The following is a 23,387-nucleotide window of genomic DNA, read 5'->3' as shown; positions in this document are numbered from 1 at the left end:
CTGCAGTAGTTTAGTGTGTGTGTGTGTGTGTGTGGTGATGGTGGTGTGGTGGTTGTTGTTTTTAAATAACCATGAACACAATTTGAAGGCAGGTGGGTTAGCTATTCCAGGATATTTTTGGATCATACATTCTAAAATTTCAGGACCAGAATAATATTTGTATAATACTCAAGAAACAAGTTTCTATATCAAATCCTCTAGCAGAACCTAATATTACCAGGCATTTCTTATCTAGTGACCTCCTAGTTTGCGCACTAGTCAAGGTGTATTAAATGAGACTGCACATTCTTATTTCTCCAGGGAGAGCTCTCCTGGCTTTTTAGATAGTAGTTGGGAAGCTCCCTAACCTTCAGTTTGCTAGTACACTACTATTGATATAACAGGATTGGGTCTCAGGTCCCTGGTTCCTCTATAAACCTAACACTCAGCAAATAATAGAAAGTCTCATGTTACTTTTGTTTTGTTTTGTTTTGTTTTGTTTTGTTTTGTTTTGTTGAGATGAAATCTCTTCATTGCCCAAGCTGATCTCTAACTTTTAGGCTCAAATAATCTTGTCTTGACCCCAACAGAAGCAGGAACTGAAGGGACACACCAGTATCATCAGCTCCTAGATATTTTTAAATGACCCTTTATGTGTCTTTGTATTTAAGAGCAACAAAATCTGCTCAAAACAAAATCAGCTGAACCATTAAGAACAATCTTTAATATTAATATTTAATATTTAGATGTTTAATATTTAGATATTTAATATTCTGAGCACAGGAAATGACAGTAAACAGTAGATAGATTAAAAAAAAAAAAGCATTAGCCATTGAAGTTAGCACAGTCACCAGGATTCTTGGAGACAAAGCTTGATGCTTTGTTGGCAAAATCATATCCAGATTGAATAGATTGTATCAAGGAAATATAGGCCAGTAAGGTTCTCCTGGTCACTGCCAGCCCTAAGGGTAGACTGAGCACCAAAACACAGGGCATACTCTACCAGAGGCAACCTAGAACCTAGAGACAGCGTTTCAGAATTGCAGCACTTAAACCGGTCTTGGGTTGAGTCTATGGAATCTTAATGCTGCCTTCTTCCTGAAGTCTGGTCTAGACATAGAAATGTACTAAACACAGGAGTTAGTCCTAGTGACTATAAACAATTGTTGCACACTCCCCAGTTTGACTGCTCTGCACTGATGTGACAGGGCAGCTGGGTCCTTCGTCCTAAAACTCTTAAAACCTCAGCATGTGTCTGAAACCTGAGTTGGAGAAAGGTGGGGGCCACACTCAAGCATTGGCTTTCTGGATTCTGTGAAGGCAGGGCTCTGCCGGGGAAGGGAAATCTCCTTGGGGTTTATATCATTCAGCCACAAAGAAACCAAATAGCAGGCAGTATTTCTTGCACTGGTTTGTGGAAGAGGAAAAGCTTAAGGTTATTTTTCCTCTTTTAAAGCACCCTGGTGTGGTTACAAGATCATAATTCTGTTGGGGTGTGCGACTCTGCATTTATAACCTAAAGTTTCAAATACACATCCTTATAAATAGCATGCTTTCTTTAACTCGGAACATTGTGTAGAGTTTTAAGGTGACTAATGGTACTTGAATAGAGAGTGAAATGTGTTTCCTAGGATTGTGTACACACCCTAGGAGAACAACCAGAGCGTTGAGTATTGATTGTGTCTTTAGGTCCACACAGATGGGCAACACTTTCTTTGGGGTTATTTCCGGTGGGAACAGACAGATACATCTTGGCTAGCCCTGAAAGCAAAGTGCTATGATTTTTTTAAAATATGATTTTATTTAAAAATTAGCTGAGAGCTAGGAAAACTAGCTTTGATAAGAGCATCCCACCTATCTTAAAGAAGGAGAGTCATTGAACAAGAAATGCTTGGTGTGTGTGAGAGGACTGTAGCAGTTCTATTCCTGCTTTTTCCCAGAAATCCAATGGTGATGTGGCTGGGTCTTTTCTCCTCATCTGACTCTTCAGCTTTATTTTGCTGAAGTTTTGAAATTGTAATTGAATTTCCCTCCTTTCTTCCCATATACCTAGTCCACTCACCTTCATATTTATGCTGTCTTCATCAACTGTTATTGTGTCTGTGCACGTATTATATTCCGTTGAGTCGGCATAATGTTACTTAATGTGTATGTTTGGGGGCTGATCATTTGGCACGAGACAACAAGTTTTGTGCTCCTCACTGGGGAACACTACTTCTCCAGCTCCCAGTTTTACTTGTTCCCTGTCGTTCTTTGTGTAGGACTGAGGCCTCATGGGCTGCCCCCAAGCCCCTGACGTTTGACATGTTTATTGGTAGCCTTTTTGTTCAGCTCAAGTTTGACTGTCATGTTCCTGACACTTTATACGTATAGCTTCTGATGTGACTAGGAGACACAATCTCCTTGATTTTTTTTTTCAACTCTTATAATCTTTCTGCCCCCTCTTCCCCAGTGTTTCCTGAGCCTTAGATGTTGGAGTGTTTTGTAGATGTATCTGTAGGGACTGAGCTCCACAACCCTGCACTTTGATTGGTTGTGGTTTTCTGTAGTCGTCTCTTTTGTAAAGAGCCATCTTGCAAAGTTCAAACATAATATCTGTGTTAAGTTTACATGCCAAATGTAAAGTGTGCTTTATATGTTCGATATGGTGTTGTATCTGACCCATGAAACTTCTGTTCAAATCACTGCCCCAAAGCCCTGTGATAGATTCCAGTAATGTGCATGTCAGTAGTCACATTTTTTAAAAGTATGCAGACATTAAAACTCTTCATGTAAGTTGTTCAGTCTTTAGAAAACTTTCTGTTAGATTTCAGGATGAGGACGACAGGGAAGAAATGTAGCATCACCATCTGATAACAGAAGACAGAGTTTTTCTGTTAAAGTTTGTTGTTGTTGTTGTTGTTGTTGTTGTTGTTTTTGTTGTTGCTCTACCTTGATATGGAGTTTCACTTTTTAGCCCAGGCTGGCTTCAAACTCAAAACCCCTGTCTCAGTCTCCCATGAAATAGACTTGTTCTATCTAAATCAATATTTCTAAAGTTGGTTTATTTAACTCACTCATCCTACTTTTCTGAGGGGGTTTGTTTATTTGTTTGTTGTTTGGTTGATTGGTTGTTTTCGTTTTTGAGACAGGATTTCTCTGTGTCGCCTTGGCTATCCCGCCTCCCGAGTGCTGAGACTAACAGGTGAGAGACAGGACACCTGGCAAATAATTTTAGAAATCTCCTTTTCAAATCTGGTTGGTACCCACTTCCGCTGCAGTTGCTGTGGCCTAGTGTTTTGAATTCTATCCCAGCTACCAATGATAAGTGGCATGGTTAAGATTGTGCTCCCTGAAGAAAGCATTCAAGTGACAGAGGTAGCTTTGTTGTGAGTGGTCCAGCAACAGCTTCACAGGGTGGAGAAGGAGGACTCAGGGGCATCCTGACACGTTCCCATGGACTCTCTGGTCAAAAAGCATTCACATTGTGCTTCTTACACACTAGAGACTATATTAGAGGCCCAAAGTACTAAAGTCTCATTTCACAGGGGTTAGAGAGCAGGAAGCCTGACATTTGAGCCATCTCTTCACTGTTCCCTATCCTCTCCAAAGGAACTCTTCCTTCCCTATCCCCTGCCTGAGTCAAAGGACTTTAATCCATTGGCTTCTTCCCAGAAATGCTCTGGCTCAAGGGACAAACTTGCTCTTCAAGTTCCCAGTCACCTTTGAGCTGCAAAGTTCACAGTATGCAAGGAAGAGTAGTCTGTGTCAAGCAAGTTCACACCTCCCCGGAAAGCCATGTTCTCCTTTCTCTCAGAATCATAGAATTCTTTCTTATAGTCCTTTCCTCAGAATTTGAAAAAAACCACTCGGGGCTTGTCCCATGAGTGGGTTTGCATATGTCTAAATGGAAGACAAGTGCTAATAAGGAATGACATAGCTTAAGATGGGTCTCAGTACTATGCCCCTGAGCTTCAAGATACAGTGGGTACCATATTGAGCTCTCTTCCAGCCTATATACAGTGCAAAGGGGAACAAAAGCATACAGGAAAATAAATACTGCCTTGCAAAGGAAATCTGTGCCCAAGAATCCTAAATGCAGAGCTCTGGTACAGCATACTATTCACTAGACCGAACCACTTGAAATATGCAGGGTACGTAGCCCACAGCCTGGGTGTAGGGGCAACCATGAGAGAACTGAGCCCAAACAATCAGCGCTAACAACATGACGCACAGCCAAAGGTGATTTCTGAAGCTCTGATTCCCATAAGCCAAAATCCCAATGCCACTTCCTTCTCTTTGTAGAATTGAATTACAGGACAAGGCTAGATTCTGGTTTTCCTGTTTCACCTAAGCTACAGGAGGTCATACTTGTGGGAGGAAGAAGGTTGGCTTCCACAGCGAAGCCAAGATGCATGCATGTTGGGCATTTCAGTTTTTGCCTTTTTTGTTTTGTTTTGTTTTGTTTTGTTGAGACAAGGTCTTATATAGCTCAGGTTGACTTTAAACTCAAAGTCATCTATCTCAACTGGCCAAGTGCTAGGATAACAGGCACCTGGCTGTAGATCTACTTTCTAACATCGAACTTAAGCCTCATGTCCACAAGCCAGAGGGATGGCCCACCCCCGCTTTCTTTCCTAGAATCTCAGTCTGTAGAGCATTCCTTCTTGCTAGGTTTTTTTATTCATATAGTTGCATTATCTGTATCCAGGTTTCCCAAAGTAGTTAGCAAAACTACTTGTTCTGGTTTTTCCCTGCTAATGCAGACAAGAGGTTGAGTGTGCAAAACAACAACCAGGGTACTGAACAATCAACAAAAATTACACCAGAAAACTAACCATAAACTTGAGAGTTTGGTCTAAGCTGAGAATATGTTTCAGACACTCCAGGTGAGCTGGGTGGAGTGCCTAGTCTAGAGAATGGGCTGTAATATGGGTACACAGAGCTCCTTTAAAAGTTAACACCCCCAACACCAATTCTGATGATTACTTCCTTCAGCTCCTACAGGAGATGTCACTAATACAGAATTGTTTTTAAAATGAAAAAGGTTCGGGGTGGGCACAAAGTCAGAAAAAGTTGAAATGAGTCAAAAACATTAAAGGTTACCAATTTGAAAAGTTGGAGGACTTTTTATCATGGAGAGAGAGAGAGAGAGAGAGAGAGAGAGAGAGAGAGAGAGAGAGAGAGAAGACAAAAGGTACTACATAGTAGAGAGTGTACTGAACTAAGAACTAAATTTAAAGTCTTTGATCTGTGAGATGTGTCTCAGACCTAGTCAAAACAGCCAGATCCAAAAGCCAATTTGACCAAATATGATTTCTGCTACTTGGGCGGGGGTGGGGGTGGGGGAATGGGAAAGACTCCAGTGACAGTGTAGAATGAGATGGTGCAAAACTCTCACCCTTTTCCTGCTTTGGTTCAGAGAAGACTATAAAACACTTAACTAAGTTGTTTTTTTCCTTTTTTCTTGCTATGCCTACTAAATGAATTGGTCTGGTCTGGTCTGGTCTGGTCTGGTCTGGTTTGGTTTGGTTTGGTTCGGTTTGGTTGGTTTAGTGGTGCAGGGGGTGGACCCTGGGGTGGACACTAGCAGCATTCTCTGGCTAAGCTACATTACACCTCTAGTCCCAGAAGACTTTCTTGGTAGAGCTTCCATGTAATGAGCTTTGCATAGTCTACTTTAAAAAAACAAATTTAAAAACAGACGTACATCCTCTCTAGGAATAGTGCAATCGTGTCTTGGAAATGGAATTTTAGTGGCTGCATCCCAGACAGCTTTCAATGCTTACGTTTCCTCTGCCCCCGGGTTCCTAATGATTAAAAAGAAAGAAGAAAAGAGAAACCAGCCAAGTGGGAATAACTCAGGATAACTCCTGTCCCTGTATCCCACGAGGACACCCCGAGTGAGGCACTAGGTGGCTAGCTGGCACTTGGGCTTACCCTCTCACCCTTTCACCCAACTAAAGTGCTTCTGTCTGTGTTTTATGTTACTGACCATTGAAACACCTGCTGTGGGAAACCCATGTTGACTACCGTGCAATATAACGCATAGCATTTGGACACCAGGCTGTACTTAACCATTAACAGCATTTGTTAAACATTGGCTGGTTTTCTTTTCTTTCTTTTTTGTTTTGTTTTGTTTTTTAATTTTATTTACTAGTTTTTATAGAGTCCTATATACCTCTGACTGTTCTGGTATTCATCATGTAGCCCAGGATGATCCCAAACTCAGTCATCCTTCTGCCTCGGTTTAAAAAATACAGATTCCTGGGAAGATGAGACTTTGAATGTTAAACTCTCACCTGAAATGTCCTCTTTCCTCTATGACTGTCTGGGGAACTCTTTAGTTTGACTTGCTTCTAAATATCGGAAAAAGCCTCTTAAGTTCAGTGCTTTATATTCTGACTTTGTCTTGTACCATTAGCTCTCCCATTGTATGCTCACTGCCAACTTATAACCTGTACAGAAATGCCTAGTGTATATCACTCAGGTATGATACAGTAGTCAATATCTACAAGAATGTCTTACCAGGATTCTTTTTGAGTGTACATTAACATAGTCTAGTTACCCAAATCAGCAAGATGCAATAATCTTCTTTTGTTAGTGTGTGTGTGTGTGTGTGCGTGTGTGTGCGTGTGCGTGTGTGTGTGTGTGTGTGTGTGGTGTGGTTGCATGTGTGTCAAACAGTGTGTGGCATCAATGATCAACTCCATGGAATCATTTCCCCCTTCTATTTTTCTATGGGTTCCATCTATTGGATTTAGGTCATCAGGTTTTCTGAGTAACCACCTTTCGCTGATCCATCTTTCTGATCCACAAAAATCTTACTGTCTGCTCAACTGACCCTTGCAGAATAGACTGTCACAGTAGAATCATAAAGACAGAAGCAGTTAGGCAGGAAGCCAACAAGTGTGAGACTTTAGAGCCCCATCACAATGTGTTTTCTCAGAGGTTACTTCAAAGACAGTGGAGCAGGTATTTGCGGCCACTGGTCCTGAGGTCTGGCTTACAGGTTAATATTTCACATGCCCTGTCCTGTCCTCCAGCTGATCACGCACAGGGAAGCACGGTCCCTGTCTAAGTGCTGGGCACTCAAAGCAAAGATGCTTGAACTGCTTTCTTAAGTCTCCTGTACACCAGCTTTACTCCATGGAGTTCTCTGTGAGGACTGCAACTGATATGTTAAAAAGTCCTTGCAATTGTGAACTTTTGAAAATAGAGGTTAAAGGATGGGGACTTGGGAACAGCAAATGACAAGAGAAAACCACATTGGAAGGAGAAAAACAAATTCAGTTCTGACCTCAACAGCTTATCGAGGTTATGTTCTGTGTTGTTCAGTGCATTTATTATTCCTAAAATAGAAGCACTTTTTATATGGTTTTCAGGATAAAGGTTTTAGGATCTTGGTATATGGCCGTGCCCTGATGTTCACAATGGGTTGATTTGAGGATCCTCCCCCTCCCCCACAATTCTAAACATTCTTTGATGTTCAAAACCCTACATACATGGTTTGCTTCAAGCCATCTGCTATGTTTCTTTAGTGTATCTCAAATCATCTCTATTAATAATGCAAATGTTTGTTAGGCAAATAGTTTTATACTATTATATTTAGGGAAAAGTAATTTTTTAAAATGTCTGTATATGTTCAGTACAGGTGATTTTCTTCTGGCTATTTTTGATCAGCATTTTTTTTTTGAACTCACAGATGTAGAACATTTGAATAGGGATGGCTGACTATATTAGATGTTTATACCATATTACCTTAAACTTTGAAATACGATTCTACGTGTGGAAAGGGGCTACTGTCAAGTCCTTAACTCAAAGTTATTCTAGCATCTTGAGACTGAGCAAATCCCTGACTGTTCTGTATAATTGGAGTAAGAGGTAGGTTAGAGGTACAGGTCAGAGGACCTGTAAAATTGTGTCATGATGTCGCTTCAGAACCTTCCAGACATTAAGGAGTACCACTGAGACACCAGTTCAAGTCCTTCTGATGGGAAGGAAAAGCAAACAATTTTAAGGTGTCAGTTAGGGTTTTGTTTTTTGAAGGAAAAGCAAACAATTTTAAGGTGTCAGTTAGGGTTTTTTTTCCCCTTATAAAGCCTAGTCTAATAATTGTCCACTGTGCTGGCTTCTCCAGGTTGCAAAATGCTATGAGTCAGTTTAAGGACAAAACAAGCTATAGCTGACTTTTTTATTAGTGCAGATGACATAGTCATTCAAAGATGACTCATGCATCCTTCCGTTGTGCGTCTCTTTGAGCTTCTCAGAAACCAAGAAAGATGTTGCAAGCTCCAAAATCATCCGACTCCAGTGCTGCAAGGGAGCCATTTTCACGTTACTTCAGGGAGCTCTGTCTGGAATCCAAAAACCTAACTTATATGCCTTCACTCGAGTGGAAGCTAATCTTACTGACTTGCAAAGCTTCATTCTTACCTTTAAGGAGCCCGGGATAGAGACTAACTTTCGAATTCTTCAAATTTTTTTCCTGCAGATATGTGCTCTTATTTCTCTTTTGTATCTTCTAACGAAGGAAACGTCCTGTTCTAGAAAATTGGGGGGTGGGGGGGGGGAGACCCTCTACTTAGAGATGACCCTTGTATATATCCTGGGGAATGCACCTGTAATCCTTTTCTTTTACTGACCACTATGTGTAGTTCCTAGATAATTTCTTCCTTCTTTAAATATAAGAACCATAGAATCATACAGCAAATGAAAGACTATATAAATCCATTTTCTTTCAGAAGTCCATAACAAAGTTTTTCCTCCCTATTTTTCTCTTCGGGTACTATAACTATTTATCCCTACACAGTAAAGGGTATATGATCGATCAAAGGAAGCCAAACACCTTTAGAACAATAACAATGTCATCAAAGTTGTGCCTTATCTAAGCGCAGTGGCACAAGCCACTCAACACTTGTGTAGCTGAAGCTGGATGTGACAGTTTCAAAGCCCACAGCAAGCTTGAAGCCAGCCTGAGAGACTTAGTGAAACTTTGACTCAAAATACTACAGTAAAAAGGACAAGGGAGCAAAGACAATGAATCAGTGGAGGACTTTCCTGGAGTGTGGAGGGTTAATTTTTGGTGTTTCCTCTACACAAAGAGTTGTCTTTGGTGTCTGAAGCACAGGAATTGTTTATAAAAACACACAGCCAAGTAACTCTACTCAGCTTCTGCCCTTTCTAATTTGACCCAGGAAGCCAACCCTTGATATGGACACTGGCCTTGAGTTATATCCTGGTATGACTTGTATGTTATGACTAAACCCACATGCCAAGCCACCAACTGCTCCCTCTTAGGTCTATCAGAGTGGTTTGTGGAACTTCTCAGATTTCTTTAAAATAGTAAAACGCTGGAGTCAAAATTGCTAAATTGAATAAGCTAAGTCTTTAAAAAACAATATTACATTAGGTAAGTCTTTCCTTGTCAGAAATAATATCCTGTTGGAGGATGTGGCAGTGGGCTTCTGAGATGGGCAATAAACTCTGATATCTGTGACAGTTTCTCAGCCTATAATCCTACCTAGTTTGGATCTCTCTTACTTTGGCTATCCACATGATCACTGTTGAAGTCAACATCATGCTAACCTGAGCAAGACAGATTGGAAAGGATAACCCACAGGTGCTGCAGGTGCCTCCCATAAACAGAATAATATGCAGTCTATTCTGGAGAACATCCTTAGGGCTCATGTTCTTGGCCTAGGAAATTAAAAATATATTAAATACAGATACACATATTTAAAAACTGATATATTTACACTGCTCCAACAGTCCAGGTTGCCATCCACATGACTGGCTCCCACATGCCAGATGAATCTTCCCCTTTCAAGGAGATTCTGGTCCTGAGGATTTGACAGACAAGGGAAAATGTAAGGACAAAAAGCAAAGGTCAGTCACAAAGAAACAGTGAGCTTGGAGCTTGCATCCACATGTGAAAGAGTAGGGGATGAAGATGATCAGGAGTAAAATATTCAAGAGTGTTATATAGGATGCAAAAATAGCAAATCTTTGCTTAAATAGAAAGGGGGCTCCCACAGGAGATTTTCCAACCTTTTTTTTAAAATTCATTTTCTTTAAGATTTATTTATTATTATATGTAAATACACTGTAGCTGTCTTCAGATGCACCAGAAGAAGGTGTCAGATCTCATTACGGGTGGTTGTGAGCCACCATGTGATTGCTCAGATTTGAGTTCAGGACCTTAGAAAGAGCAGTCAGTGCTCTTAACCACTGAGCCATCTCACCAGCCCCACTCCCCCCCCCTTTTTTTTAATTTAGAAAATGTGTCATTTAGTGAAAATAAAAAATAAAAAAAAATGGCAATGGAATCCTGTAAACACAAGCCAGGATGCAAAGCTTCAAGAAAGGCATAGACATGTGATGCATAGGGTAGGACTACTCAAATGGATGGAAAGCAAAGTAACTGGGTGTGTCAGGAGACCATCAGCAAAGTGAAAGGAGAGTTGAGACAAACAGGCCTTTGAGGGTGGTAGAAAATGGGAAAAACACACAAAGTAGCAATCTTTTCCTTTTACAAGCTTATTCTTGAAAGAATCACAAGAAAATAATCCTAAAATGATCAGGTTGCACTAAAGTATTTTTTTTATTTATAAGATGATGTCTGAGCAAGGTTGGGGGGAAAGAAGGGGGCCATGTGGGAGAATGAACACTGGTGCTCCTTAGAAGAGGAACTTAGCTTCACCCCTGCTTTGATTGTAATAAATCCTCAGAGATGAAGAAAAGACCTTTGAGATTTGAAGGTCATAGATATAACTAAAAGAATCATTTCTCATGTCCCCAAGAATCTCAGAGACCAATGAAAGCACACAAAATATAGGTGGCATATGCACTACTCTGGTTGCTTCATCAAATTATTAAAACTGGGTGGGTGGCTTAATGCAGGAGAAAGTGACTGCCACAGTCCTTCTGAAGGCAAGAAGTCCAAAATCAGGACATGATACACTTGGGTGCTTATGGGAGCTTGGAGGTAGAGCCCATTCTGAGTTTGTGCGCCTAGCTTCAGGTGGGCATTAGCTGTGACTTGGCTTTCCTTGGATGGCAGACACATCAAATCCAGCCCTTCTTGTTCCCACCTGCTTTGTGAGTCTGTCCCTCAGACCTCTCCTTACTTTTTACAGTAAGGGCGTGAGTCATTGGATTTCAATCCCTTCCCAAATTCAGGACAACCTAAGACTCAGGGAACTATGTCTTAGACAGACACTTATGGACCATCACATGTATACAATAAAATACCTTTTGTAACAAGAATGTGGTTTCTAAGATAAGATTCATCAGTGGTATGTCAGCGGGATTATGACTCTGAACCATTCTGTGTAGGATAGAAGCCGATTCTGTTGCTGAAGGCAGTGCAATCTCTCTGCCTTGGGAAGCTGAATCCTGGGGTGTTGAGGAATTTTTAAGAGTTAACAAGAAAAATTCAAGACTTTTTTTTTTTAATCTTCCATGACTACAAAACAGCAGGTATTCCCCGTGTGGTAGGTTTGGTCCATAGTGTTGCCACACACAGGGGACATAGTACAGGATGAAGAAGGCTTCTGCAGTAAGGGAGTGTCCCAAACCAAAGATAGTGTTACAGTAAGCTTCTAAACCAAATAGAGTCTCTTCTTTACCTTTGGTCTATAGTTTCAGAATGTTCGCCCTTTCAAGCTCCTCTACATCGTGGAGAAGCAGAATGCCAAGTGGTAGAAGAACCTTTAGAACCTTAGTTTACTGCTGTATGCTTTGCAATGGGCTGGTTTTCTCTACTGTAATACACAGGGAGGCCTGATAAAGAGCCTGTGAAGCTCATGAGTTTGGAAGACACTCATGCTGAATAATACCATAAAGACATTTATTAATGTACACCATGAATTGTACAAGAGACACCCATAAATTCTCAGATAAACAAGCATATTGATGGGAAGAAATGGAAGTCATTTGTTTATATTACTGATTTTTCAAATAGCATCTGAAACAATGTGTTTCATTATGACAGCTTTTTACATATAGATCGTTACACTTTGCTCGTAGTTTCTCCCACTACCTCCCCCCTCCCTAACTTCTGTAAGCTACACCCCTTCCTCTTTTAGCTATTCCTCTTTATGTTTTCATGCCATACATGCATGATATATTTGACCTAGACCTATATATATTTAAAGCTAGACCCCATGTGTCTTAGTCAGGGTTTCTATTCCTGCACAAAACATCATGACCAAGAAGCAAGTTGGGGAGGAAAGGGTTTATTCGGCTTACACTTCCATACTGCTGTTGATCACCAAGGAAGTCAGGACTGGAACTCAAGCAGGTCAGGAAGCAGGAGCTGATGCAGAGGCCATGGAGGGATGTTACTTACTGGCTTGCCTCCTTTGGCTTGCTCAACCTGCTCTCTTATAGAACCAAGACTACCAGCTCAGAGATGGTACCACTCACAAGGGGCCTTTCCCCCTTGATCACTAATTGAGAAAAAGCCTTACAGTTGGATCTCATGGAGGCATTTCCTCAACTGAAGCTCCTTTCTCTGTGATAACTCCAGCTGTGTCAAGTTGACACAAAACCAGCCAGTACACCACGTAAGAGAGAAATACTTGATATTTTTTCTTTTATCCCCTCATGTTTCCTTCTGTTGCTTTCCCCTCTCTTTCTTCCCCAAAGAAGTCACATTCTGCTAATATGTCATCCACATATGAGAGAGAGCGTGCAATGATTATCTTTCTGAGTCTGACTTAACGTTGCTTATCAGGTTGATTCCCAACACTACTGTCCCCTCCAAACACACAGTCACGGAGGTATTAAAATCACAGTGCTTATACAGCACTTGAGGTCATATGTAGAATCCTAATAATAGATCCTTAGATCTATCAATAAAGTAGTAAAGAGCTCTGCTCTTTTCTACTTCGAGGGGTACTGGGGATACAAGCCAGGTGCGAGTCCTCCTTTATACCCCTAGAGCACAGTTGCCTAATCTAAGCAATTTTGTGGATAAGGAAACTCCAAACATCCACTCTCAAACACCAGCCACAGTCTTCTCAAGCTCAGGAGGTATGCTTCTATTTTGCTATGAAACCTAACCAGTTTCTGATTCCTATCTTTGATTATAGATTCTTATGCCAAAGTTCTAAGACAAGTTGCTGAGCTAGGTAATCATTAAATGCTACCAGAAATCAAGCGCTTGATGAAAAGTTTACCAAACAATCCTTTCCCACTCTGGGAGCTTCAAAGGGAACAAACAACCCTGCTTTCCAAGTTCCCATCTAACAGGGAAGGGTTGGCAAGTGTGTGCAGCTAGCAAGCGTATACCAACAACAAACTGGCCCCTGTAGACATGCGTGGTCGGAGTTTAGGTTTGTTATATTTTTACATCACAATCCCTCTCCTCTACCCTCAGGTGTACTTTGTGGGTTCTGTCCATTTGAGACCTGCCCGTCGGGGATTGCCTGGTATCAGTGACTATCTACTGCTGGATTTTCTGCTTGCCTTCCTGTCATGTCTAACGAAGTAGAAACAAGCACAACCAATGGTCAGCCGGACCAACAGGCTGCCCCAAAAGCACCATCAAAGAAGGAGAAGAAGAAAGGTATGGGAAAACAGCTCTTGTCTGATGTCTGGCTACCACAGGAGCTTAGACTCAACTTCTAACTTTTTTTCTTTTTGGCACAAGTGATTGGTTTGCCTCAGGTAGACTTGTTTCTGCATCTCTGGTTGTACCAACTCAGGTCCAGTTAGGAAAATTTCATAACATTTTGTTCTTTCTTTTTTTTTTTTTGGTTTTTCGAGACAGGGTTTCCTCTGTGTAGCCCTGACTGTCCTGGAACTCACTCTGTAGACCAGGCTGACCTCGAACTCAGAAATCCGCCTGCCTCTGCCTCCCAAGTGCTGGGATTAAAGGCGTGCACCACCACCCCTGGCTTTTTTTTTTTTTTGATCATATGTCTTTGTAATAGTTATTTTGTATAAACATATGATTAATTGTACAACCAAAACTATTGTGTAATTGTCTTTCCATAATTTATTTTCCACTTTGTCTTACAGGCATCCCCGTTTTTAAGAAATCAAATTTTTGACTTTATTAGATAGTTTTGGTTTTAAGTACTGATAGATAGTATTCAAGTCTTAGCCTGCCAAAGCTGGAGAAGATGTCATGACCTTTCTCTTAGCTTTGGCTAGTCCTTCAGCTCTAGGTATGAGACTGCACAGCCTGTTTGAGAGGCCAAATGTAAATAGAAAGAAGGAATAATTTCCAGTCACAGCCATGAGAATTTACTGCCAGTTCACTTTTGTTTCCTTGGTGATTCAGAATATTAGAAAATTGTTTGGTGGCTTAATTTTTTTTCTTTCACTAAGCAGAATATGCCATTTTTCTAAAATTCATTCAAAATAAAGCTTTGATGAAGAATATTCTCAATACCCAGTTCACGAATAATTCTTATGCATTTCTCATATGCATTTTGTGTCTTGAGGAAGTGTTTTTTGTTTGCTTTTATTTTTTTCCCCTCTCAATGCTACACTTGATATTATGAAACATGATTTTCCTCAAAAGAATAAGACTGGAAATCCCATGTATGATCAACTGTGGTATGATCATGACTTACAGTCAGTATTCAATTTTGGGGAGGTGGGAGGGGAGTACTGAGCCCATGTGATCGTACCTAAGGGTGACATTTAAATATAAGCTGTATTGTGCACTTCTTTTTTACTTTGTAGGTTCTGAAAAGACAGACGAGTACTTGTTGGCCAGGTTCAAAGGTGATGGTGTAAAATACAAGGCCAAGCTAATCGGTATTGATGATGTGCCTGATGCTCGAGGAGACAAAATGAGTCAGGATTCTATGATGAAACTCAAGGTAAGAGGAAGAAATCATTGGCTGTCTGAACCAAGCGTCTGAAGGAGGGAATTCTATTAGCGCTCACTGACTCATGCCTATGTGATTGGAAACGATTCTCTATTCACATTGATTCTCTTCACATATTGAGCCTCCAGTGTTTTCTTTTCAGAGAAGCCAGGGCTAGTCTGCCTTTTTTGAGTCCTGTTCTAGAATCCCTCAAGAATATCCCATCAAGGATAGCAAGAGTCTGAGAACCTTGTCATGTTGGTAAACTCAGCACTTGGATGAGCAAAGCCCCATCCCTAAATTTTCCACCATGAAATGATTTTAAAAGTGGTGGGCAGTTGTGAGTGATCAGTATTCTGCATGGAAGACACAGACTAGGGACTAGGATGTTGTGCACCATGGAGAAGGTTCTTGCCTTTCAAGAGTAAAGACCAGAATTTAGATCGCCAGCACCTACACAAATGTGACAGCCCATCTGGATCCCAGTATCAAGAGGCAGAGACAATATCCCCGTGAAAAGCTGGATTAGACTAGAGAATCAGTGATCTTTGTGCTCAAATGAGAGACCCTACCTCACTATAGAAAGTAGAGAACAATAGAGATATGTAGTATCATCCCCAGCCTCCACACACAAGTATACCATACACATATACGTATTCCAAAGTAATAAAAATTAAATAAAAATTGTAAAAGAAGTCACAGAGTGCCTATTGACTGAGAAAGTCTTTAGATAAAATACAGGACTCCACTTGTGAATTTGTTTGTGTGCATGTGTGCACCTGAGTAAGGACAGAGGTTGCCAATGAATCCCTGCCTTAATTATCCTTTACCTTACTTTTTGAGACAGAGTAGCTCATGGAACTCGAAGCTTACTACAGATTGGCTCCCCAGCAAGGTCTGGGGATACTGCAGTCTCTGCCTCCCCAGCACCGAGATTCCTGGTGTATACCACAGCAAGCAACTTTCTATGTGTGTTCTTGGGGGATCAAACTTGAGTGCTCTTGCTTGTATGACAAATGCTTTACCAACTGAGCCATCTCTCCAGGTCCAGTGCTTCAGGATTTAAATTTCTGTCCTATGCTACCATGTGGACCTAATTAAACAGTACAAGTCTTAGGTGAGCCAGCTTCAGTGTGTGTGTGTGGTGTGTTAGAGATATTAAATTTATGAGTGTGTACATATTAGGCAAGCACACTTTCACTAAGCTACATTCCTATCTCTACAAGAAATACATATATCTTCTACACCTTCCAATTACCCTTGATGAAAGGTGCTTAAGCCTTTCCCAGATGCGATCCAACCTGAAAGCAAAGCAGTTTGTCTTTCTAAGTTCTGTCATCAGAAGTATTATAGAACACTTTAAAATACATTTCTCTTATTTTCCCAATCTCACCAGGGAATGGCAGCCGCTGGTCGCTCTCAGGGACAACACAAGCAAAGAATCTGGGTCAACATTTCCTTGTCTGGCATAAAAATCATTGATGAGAAAACTGGGGTAAGAATGTGTACTTGCTCGCTAGTGGGTGACCACCTGAGTCTGACTGGGGTTGATTTCTAGTGGGAAACTTCCTTTTCTTCCTCAAAGTATGAAAAAGAAAACTACCATGTACTACTTCTCCAAAATAGACAATAAAAACAGAGGCATCAAGGCATCCTATTTTGAACTTTATTTCCTATGAAAGACATGACTGAGACCCTAAGCATATGTATGCTTCTACTGTTGCATAGTAGTCGTTTTGATCCTCAGACTACACTAGGTTAATCTTCATACCTAGCTTATTTTAATGTGTTGATCATGTGTGAATTTGGCAGCTTAGTTCAAAACCTCTAGAAGACTTTTCATCTCTCTTTCCCTGTCCTTCCCAACCAGCTGTTGTTCTAGGTTGTTTCTTCCTTCCTTCCTTCCTTCCTTCCTTCCTTCCTTCCTTCCTTCCTTCCTTCCTTCCTTCCTCCCTCCCTCCCTCCCTCCCTCCCTCCCTCCCTCCCTCCCTCCCTCCCTCCCTCCCTCCCTCTCTCTCTCTCTCTCTCTCTCTTTCTTTCTTTCTTTCTTTCTTTCTTTCTTTCTTCTTATTTTACTTGTGGTAGTTATTGTTCTGTCACAAGAATCAGTGTTGCTTCTTCATTGTTTACTTTACTCTGATCAGTACACAAAAGCTATAGTATTTCAAATCTTCGGTGGCACTTTTCCATTATTCTATAGAACATGGTAGGATTCATTCACTTAAAGTGTCATTAGTAACTCTGCTATTCATAGCAAGACACTATGACAAGATGCCTTTCCAACCCTTCCAAGAGATACCCATTATCTAATATGCAAAATGTCTGCAAGATTTAGGACCAGGGCACCATGGTAACTGTCCATTCAGTTTGCTGGTCCTTAGGTCCTCAAATATTATTGTCTTTATCAATATCCTTCAGCTCTTGATAACTTTTTATCTCAAGTCCTCCAGAGAATGGTAACAGGTTTCTCTCATAAGCATTATTCCTTTATTCTTCTTCAAATATGACCCCTTTAGTAAGTTAATTTTGTTTTTTGGTTTTTGTTTTGTTTTGGTTTGGTTTGGTTTTTGGTTTTTCAAGACAGGGTTTCTCTGTAGCCCTGGCTGTCCTGGAACTCACTTTGTAGACCAGGCTGGCCTCGAACTCAGAAATCTGCCTGCCTCTGCCTCCTGAGTGCTGGGATTAAAGGTGTGCACCACCACGCCCGCTTGTAAGTTAATTTTGATATACACATAAAATGATAAATATAGATTCATAACATCTATAAGAAGCCATATAACTATAATTTGCTTTGCAAAAATCTTCATTTGACAGCTCTAGATGTCTTGTAGACTAAAGGGTAGCTGTCAAATGGAACTCAGTGCTTCAGATATAGCATATGACTACTTTTTCAGTGATCGTAGGTATTTGGAAATAAAATTCAAGACACATTTTGCCACCTATAGATATCTTTGAAGAGTTAAACCCTGATGTGTTCTGGAAAGAGAGAGAGTGTTTGGGGAGAGAGGAAATTAACCATAAGAGTCTCTGTCACATTTGACTTCTTACAACAAGGTCCTTCTAGGACAGGTTAAATACACTTATCTCGGCGTTTCACGCCTCTAGGATTTACTGGGTTCAGTCATTTTAATGAAAATACACGATGGGTCTTTGGTTGTTGTCTAAGGGCCCATGGGCAATCCACCAGCTTAGTTAGACTCTTCATTTAAGTTTGTCATTTACTTAGGAAGATGGGCCAAGTGAAGTTTTGTTTCATTTTGATTTTCTTCTTGTCATTCTTTTATTGCGGGGGATTTGCTCAGGTGGTTGGTCAGTTGGTCAGCTGCTTTTGAGATACTATCTTGTTGTATTGCCTGAGCTGGTCTTGGAGTCATAAGGTACACTAATGGCCCTGCCTCAAATTCTAAAGGACACAGCACACCCAGCTCAACTTGGGTTGGTTCAAGGGGTTGTCTGCTCCCTCTTAACTTCACAAACCATTGAAGCTCCCCTCAGTCCTTCCTTGTAGGTGGCATTTTATCTTTTGGATAGAGAGAGAGAGAGTCAAGTACTTATATTTTTAGAAAGGATGTTTTTCTACTTTTGTTTTCTATTTATCCTTCCTTTTGGAGCCTTTTCTAGCAAAAATAAATCTAGATGTAGCCTTGAACCCAAGACTAAAAAGTCTTTATTCAAAAGCTTTAAACTCGCTGGGCATTGGTGGTGCACGCCTTTAATCCCAGCACTCAGGAGGCAGAGGCAAGTGGATTTCTGAGTCTGAGGCTAGCCTGGTCTACAGAGTGAATGCCAGGACAGCCAAGGCTACACAGAGAAACCCTGTCTTGAAAAAACAAACAAACAAACAAAAGCTTTAAACTCTTTGTATTTCCCTTCACATTTGTTTCTGATCGCCAACTGTGATAGACAACAAGTCCATTCTTTATTTTTCACTGTTGCTCTTCTATGTCCCCTTTTAAGGTAATTGAACATGAACATCCAGTAAATAAGATTTCCTTCATTGCTCGTGATGTGACAGACAACAGAGCATTTGGTTATGTGTGTGGAGGAGAAGGCCAGCATCAATTTTTTGCTATAAAAACAGGGCAACAGGTACGCTCTAAAGCATAATACACCTGAGAACTGGTCCTCTGTTGAGAGTAGAAGTGTTTGGGGGTTTTTTTTGTTTTTATTTTTGTATTTGTTTTTTGAGACAGGTTTTCTCTGTATAACCCTGACTATCCTGGAATTCACTCTGTAGACTTGGCAGGCTTCAAACTCAGAAATCCGCCTGCCTCAGCCTCCCAAGTGCTGGGATTAAAGGCGTGCGCCACCACTACCCAGCAGAAGTGTTTATTATTCAATGAGATGTACTGGAAACATTTCATTAGGCCAACACTAGATCTTTAGGCCAATCATCATTCAGAGAACAACTTTTGCCTAAGACTCTGTTTAAAATGTTATTGATAGTCATGTGTGTGGCAAAGGAGTTGTGAGAATAGATTTTCTATTAATGCTACTAATGAATTTACAACAGTATTGAGTTATTCCCAGAAATCTTAAAGGAACTCCCCAAATCGACATGGTACCTCTTGTTTTGTCTGAGTAGTTGAAGAAAAGTTCTATTGCGGTAACTATGTTCTTAACATTAATGAAACATTTATTAACCCTGTGTCCTTTAGTAATCTGAGGGTGGTAGCCCTCTATAAATCAGAGAAGGGTTGTAAGCAATCTCAAGTAGAAATTAAAAAAATATTAATGAGAACTGAATATGGGCAAGGAAAGAAGATGGAAACAAAATATTGCTGATGCTGTCTATTGTTTCAGGCTGAACCATTAGTCGTCGATCTTAAAGACCTTTTTCAAGTTATCTATAATGTAAAGAAAAAGGAAGAAGATAAGAAAAAGGCAAGTAGTGCTTGATGGGCGTACTGGATTTACTGGATTGAAAACTACTCAGGGCGTGTTTAGTGTTGCATGCCATATCTGAAGAGTTCAGTTTCTCTCCTTCCAAGTCGAGAATTGTCTGCTGTTCTTAGAAGCACATGGTAGGATTTTGTGTTAGGAATATCTGACTTGCTGTCTCTGACTCCTTACAAATCGGGGTAGTTTCAGGACTTGACAGAGCAACCCTCTTTATTAGGATTTCCATTGTTGTGAAGAGATGTCATGAGCACTGCAGCTCTTAAAAAAAAAAAGTTAATTGGAGCTGGCTTATAGTTTCAGAGGTTTAGTCCATTATCATCATGACGGGAAACACAGTACTGTGCAGGCAGACATTTTGATTGGCAGGCAGCAGCAGGAGACTGTCACACTGGCCAGAACTTGATCATATGAGATCTCAAAGTCCACCTCCAGTGACACACTTCTTCTAAGAAGACCACACCTACTCCACCAATAGTGCTACTCCTACTACAACAGGCCAAGCATTCATACACATGAGTCTATGGGGGCTGTTTCTATAGCAAACCACCACAGCAAACTAGCTTAATTCTAGAAAGTGTTCAAATCCAGTATCTATGTGAAAGGAGGAGGGAGAAACACAGAGTGAAATATATAAGGTTTTGTTGCTCTTACCTATGAATCAGGATGTGTTTGTTTCTTTATCAACTCTCTTCCCAAGCTCATTGAATCTGCATCTTTCCTTTTAGGTTGAAGAAGCCAACAAAGCAGAAGAGGTAAAGCTGCCTCTTACTTCTGTGATGAGCGTGATGTGTAGAGGCCATGTTTGCTATCTGCAAGAGCACTTTCCTCTCATGATTTAATCCTCAGGGCAAGGGGCCAGTCTTTTCACAGACAATAAATAGTTACATTCTTAGAGACCAAGTCATAAAAGCTTAATGGGGGTAATCAGGCAGGGAAATAAATTCTATGGGGCTACTTCAGCGACCAAACCCTTTAATATTTGCCTTTTATTTTCAGAATGGGAGTGAGGCCCTAATGACCCTTGATGATCAAGCTAACAAATTGAAGCTGGTATGTTGGTGATGTTTTCTGATTCTCACTTGTTTGAACATGGGTTTTCTGTAGATGTTGCTAATACTGGATCTATATTGAATCCATAGGAAAATTCAATTGGGATGCTGTTTTTATGTAATATTTATATTATTCTATAACATAGTATTCTCAGTAGGTCACCGGAATCTAATACAGTACTTCTTTAAGGTGTCAAACAGAGCTATATTCTTGGGAACAAGCCTACACTGACACAAACAGCTTAATATCAAATCTGTATGAAATCAACTACAATCCAATCGTGACAACTATTTTCTTTACTTTAGGACACAAACAATTACAGTGATAGACAAAGTAACTGTCTTTAGTAGACACATCTGAATCTAATCCAAATACTTTTTTAAGGGTGTTGACCAGATGGATTTGTTTGGGGACATGTCTACACCTCCTGACCTAAATAGTCCAACAGTAAGTGTTTCATTTTTAAATTTGCAATGTAATTGAAATAACACCTATACTCCAAATTTACAATTAACCAGAGAGCTTGAGCATATCATGAAAACTTGGAATGTCTTGATATTTACTCATGAAATAGAAGTGATTACTAGAAAAATAATTTGAATCTTAAGTGACCATAGGATTCTATTATTACTAATTCAGATATATTAGTATAGAGGTTAAATCTGTGCTACTATACAGTCAATATAATCCTTCTTGGTAATTACTTGGGGTCAGAAGGAGGAGCTGAATTAAATTCTTGGCATAAGTCGATTTGAAGGAAGTATGCTTATGAAATGTTAAATCCTAAATTGTCTTAGCTTTTTCATTTTTTCTGCTTTGCTTTTTTTCTAATTTAGCGGTATGAGTTTGACATTAATAGTTAACTAGGATTCATTTGATGAAATGCCTTTGTTTTAGAACATTGCCCATCATTATAGAACATTATGATATAGTAAACCTACTTATCGATGAATCTGTGACTTATTCTTCAGATCTTCTATAAGACAGACCTCAGACAGAAATATTTATGTCATTTTTAATGACTTCCATCAACTTCTACTATTTATTTCCTAGTTTCCTGAACACCTGCTATTGGCAAGGCATAGCAGCAATCAAGACACACACTGGTCTTATCATCAACCATTCTGGCTAACAGGGAATGTGCTGACTAGTGACAGAGCCAACTAAATGATGCTAATTACAGTATGTTCACCTAGAGTGCAGATTCAGATACTGCTTCTAAAGAAGGAAGTTCTTAGACTTGAGGATGACAAGGCAATAATTAGATGAGCAGAGACTTAGTACTTATTCAATAATGGGGAAAGGATTAGTACATATACAATAATGGGGGAGAGAATTAGTACATATACAATAATAGGGGATATGGCTGGCTAAAACTTCCACATCAAGAAATTATCAAGTTTTAGTGATGTGCAAAAGATCTCAGGATCTGAAGTGAGTGAGTGATTGAGAGAGAGAGAGAGGGAGAGAGACAGAGAGAGAGAAAGAGAGACTGGGAAAGATTCTCCCTCCTCAGAGTGCTGCACAGAAGTCCAGCAGGCAGAACCTAACTGCATAAGCCCAAAAGTCAGCCGAAGCATGGACTGTGTGCATTCTTCTCTGTATACCTATGTGGGAATTGCACTGGCGGTGCCATTTCAAAGTCCTTGCAGAGCCTACAATAGAGAAGTTAGAATGACCGGATAGTCTTTCAAATAGTGAGTCCTTCCTTACTCACTCGTCCGTGGGATCTTTCACTTTTTTTTATAACGCTTCTTCACTGTTTTCAGGGTAAGACCTTTGATGGGTTAGGCTAGCTGGTCGTAGTTCTAGGCTCTTTTAGACTCACGAGCAGTCTTGACAATTCTTTTATTAGTAGTAGCTTCCTCCTTGAAGGAAATCAATATCCGTGGGAGTCTACTTCCTAAATGTCACTCTGAAATGGGCACTCCAAGAGAGAGGAAGGTACTCCATACATGAGTGGAATTTCAAAGGAAGAAGCAAGAAGGCGCTGATTGCTTAATTGGCTTTTGTGCACTTCTGAAGCATTCTGTCAGTGAAAAACATCTGGGAGAAGCCTTATTTTTATATTCCATTCCTTGCAAACTAAAAATGTTTTTAATTTGTAGAAACTCAAGTTTTAGTTTAAGAAATAAGTTAAAATAATATATTTAATCAAAGTAGGTAATATCTGGTAAGTTGTTGTTGTTGTTGCTGTTGTTGTTGTTGTTGTTGTTAGCTCACGGGGCTAATTATGTGCTGGTTAGATTTTTGCAACATGTTCTCTCACATTGCCTCCATATGCAGGGGTCACAAAATAGATGTTTCTCTGACTGGTAAAACTAGCATGCTCTAGATTCGTTTTTTCAATTCTTATAACAACTGCTCTGGAAAATGTGAAGCCTAGGAGGAATAAAAAAATCTAAATTCCTTAGACTCCCTCAGTTATCCCGAGTGGCTGTAGCTTCTCCAAAATTGATGAATAGAATTTTTATGCACTTCAAATAATGTGTTGGCATCCCTTAGAACGTAACTTTTTTTTTGTAAAATGATGGAAGCATTGTGTTTCATGCTGTTTAAGAAGTAAAGAGAAAGGGAGAGAAGACGACACAGAGACACAAAGGCAGGCGAAGAGTGAAGGAGGGAAAGCAGAAAGGTAGGGGTGTGTAA

General features: G+C 40.2%; 1 protein-coding gene across 6 annotated transcripts in view; it reads left to right on the top strand.

The window, feature by feature from the left end:
- The window catches only part of Dab2 (DAB adaptor protein 2), a 138,035-nt gene that overhangs the window by 101,010 nt on the left and 13,638 nt on the right, over positions 1-23,387 (top strand). For 3 of the 6 annotated variants that reach the window (XM_029469400.1, XM_021183554.3, XM_029469402.2), the window contains exons 2-9: positions 13,343-13,531; positions 14,659-14,798; positions 16,183-16,281; positions 18,744-18,875; positions 19,590-19,670; positions 20,414-20,440; positions 20,685-20,738; positions 21,123-21,185. In XM_029469400.1, coding sequence (XP_029325260.1) covers positions 13,441-13,531; positions 14,659-14,798; positions 16,183-16,281; positions 18,744-18,875; positions 19,590-19,670; positions 20,414-20,440; positions 20,685-20,738; positions 21,123-21,185 — 687 coding nt within the window. In that variant the 5' untranslated portion in view covers positions 13,343-13,440. Of the gene's footprint in view, positions 1-3,110; positions 3,164-12,504; positions 12,528-13,342; positions 13,532-14,658; positions 14,799-16,182; positions 16,282-18,743; positions 18,876-19,589; positions 19,671-20,413; positions 20,441-20,684; positions 20,739-21,122; positions 21,186-23,387 lie in introns of those variants that run through there. The other 3 variants (XM_085831471.1, XM_085831473.1, XM_085831474.1) reach the window with 2 other exon arrangements.

This window comes from Mus caroli, unplaced genomic scaffold (assembly GCF_978045245.1).
Source record: "Mus caroli unplaced genomic scaffold, Mus_caroli_1 scaffold_16, whole genome shotgun sequence".
NCBI lineage: Eukaryota > Metazoa > Chordata > Mammalia > Rodentia > Muridae > Mus > Mus caroli.
Note: the sequence above shows the minus strand (reverse complement) of the source record. Positions and strands in the feature narration are given on the sequence as shown.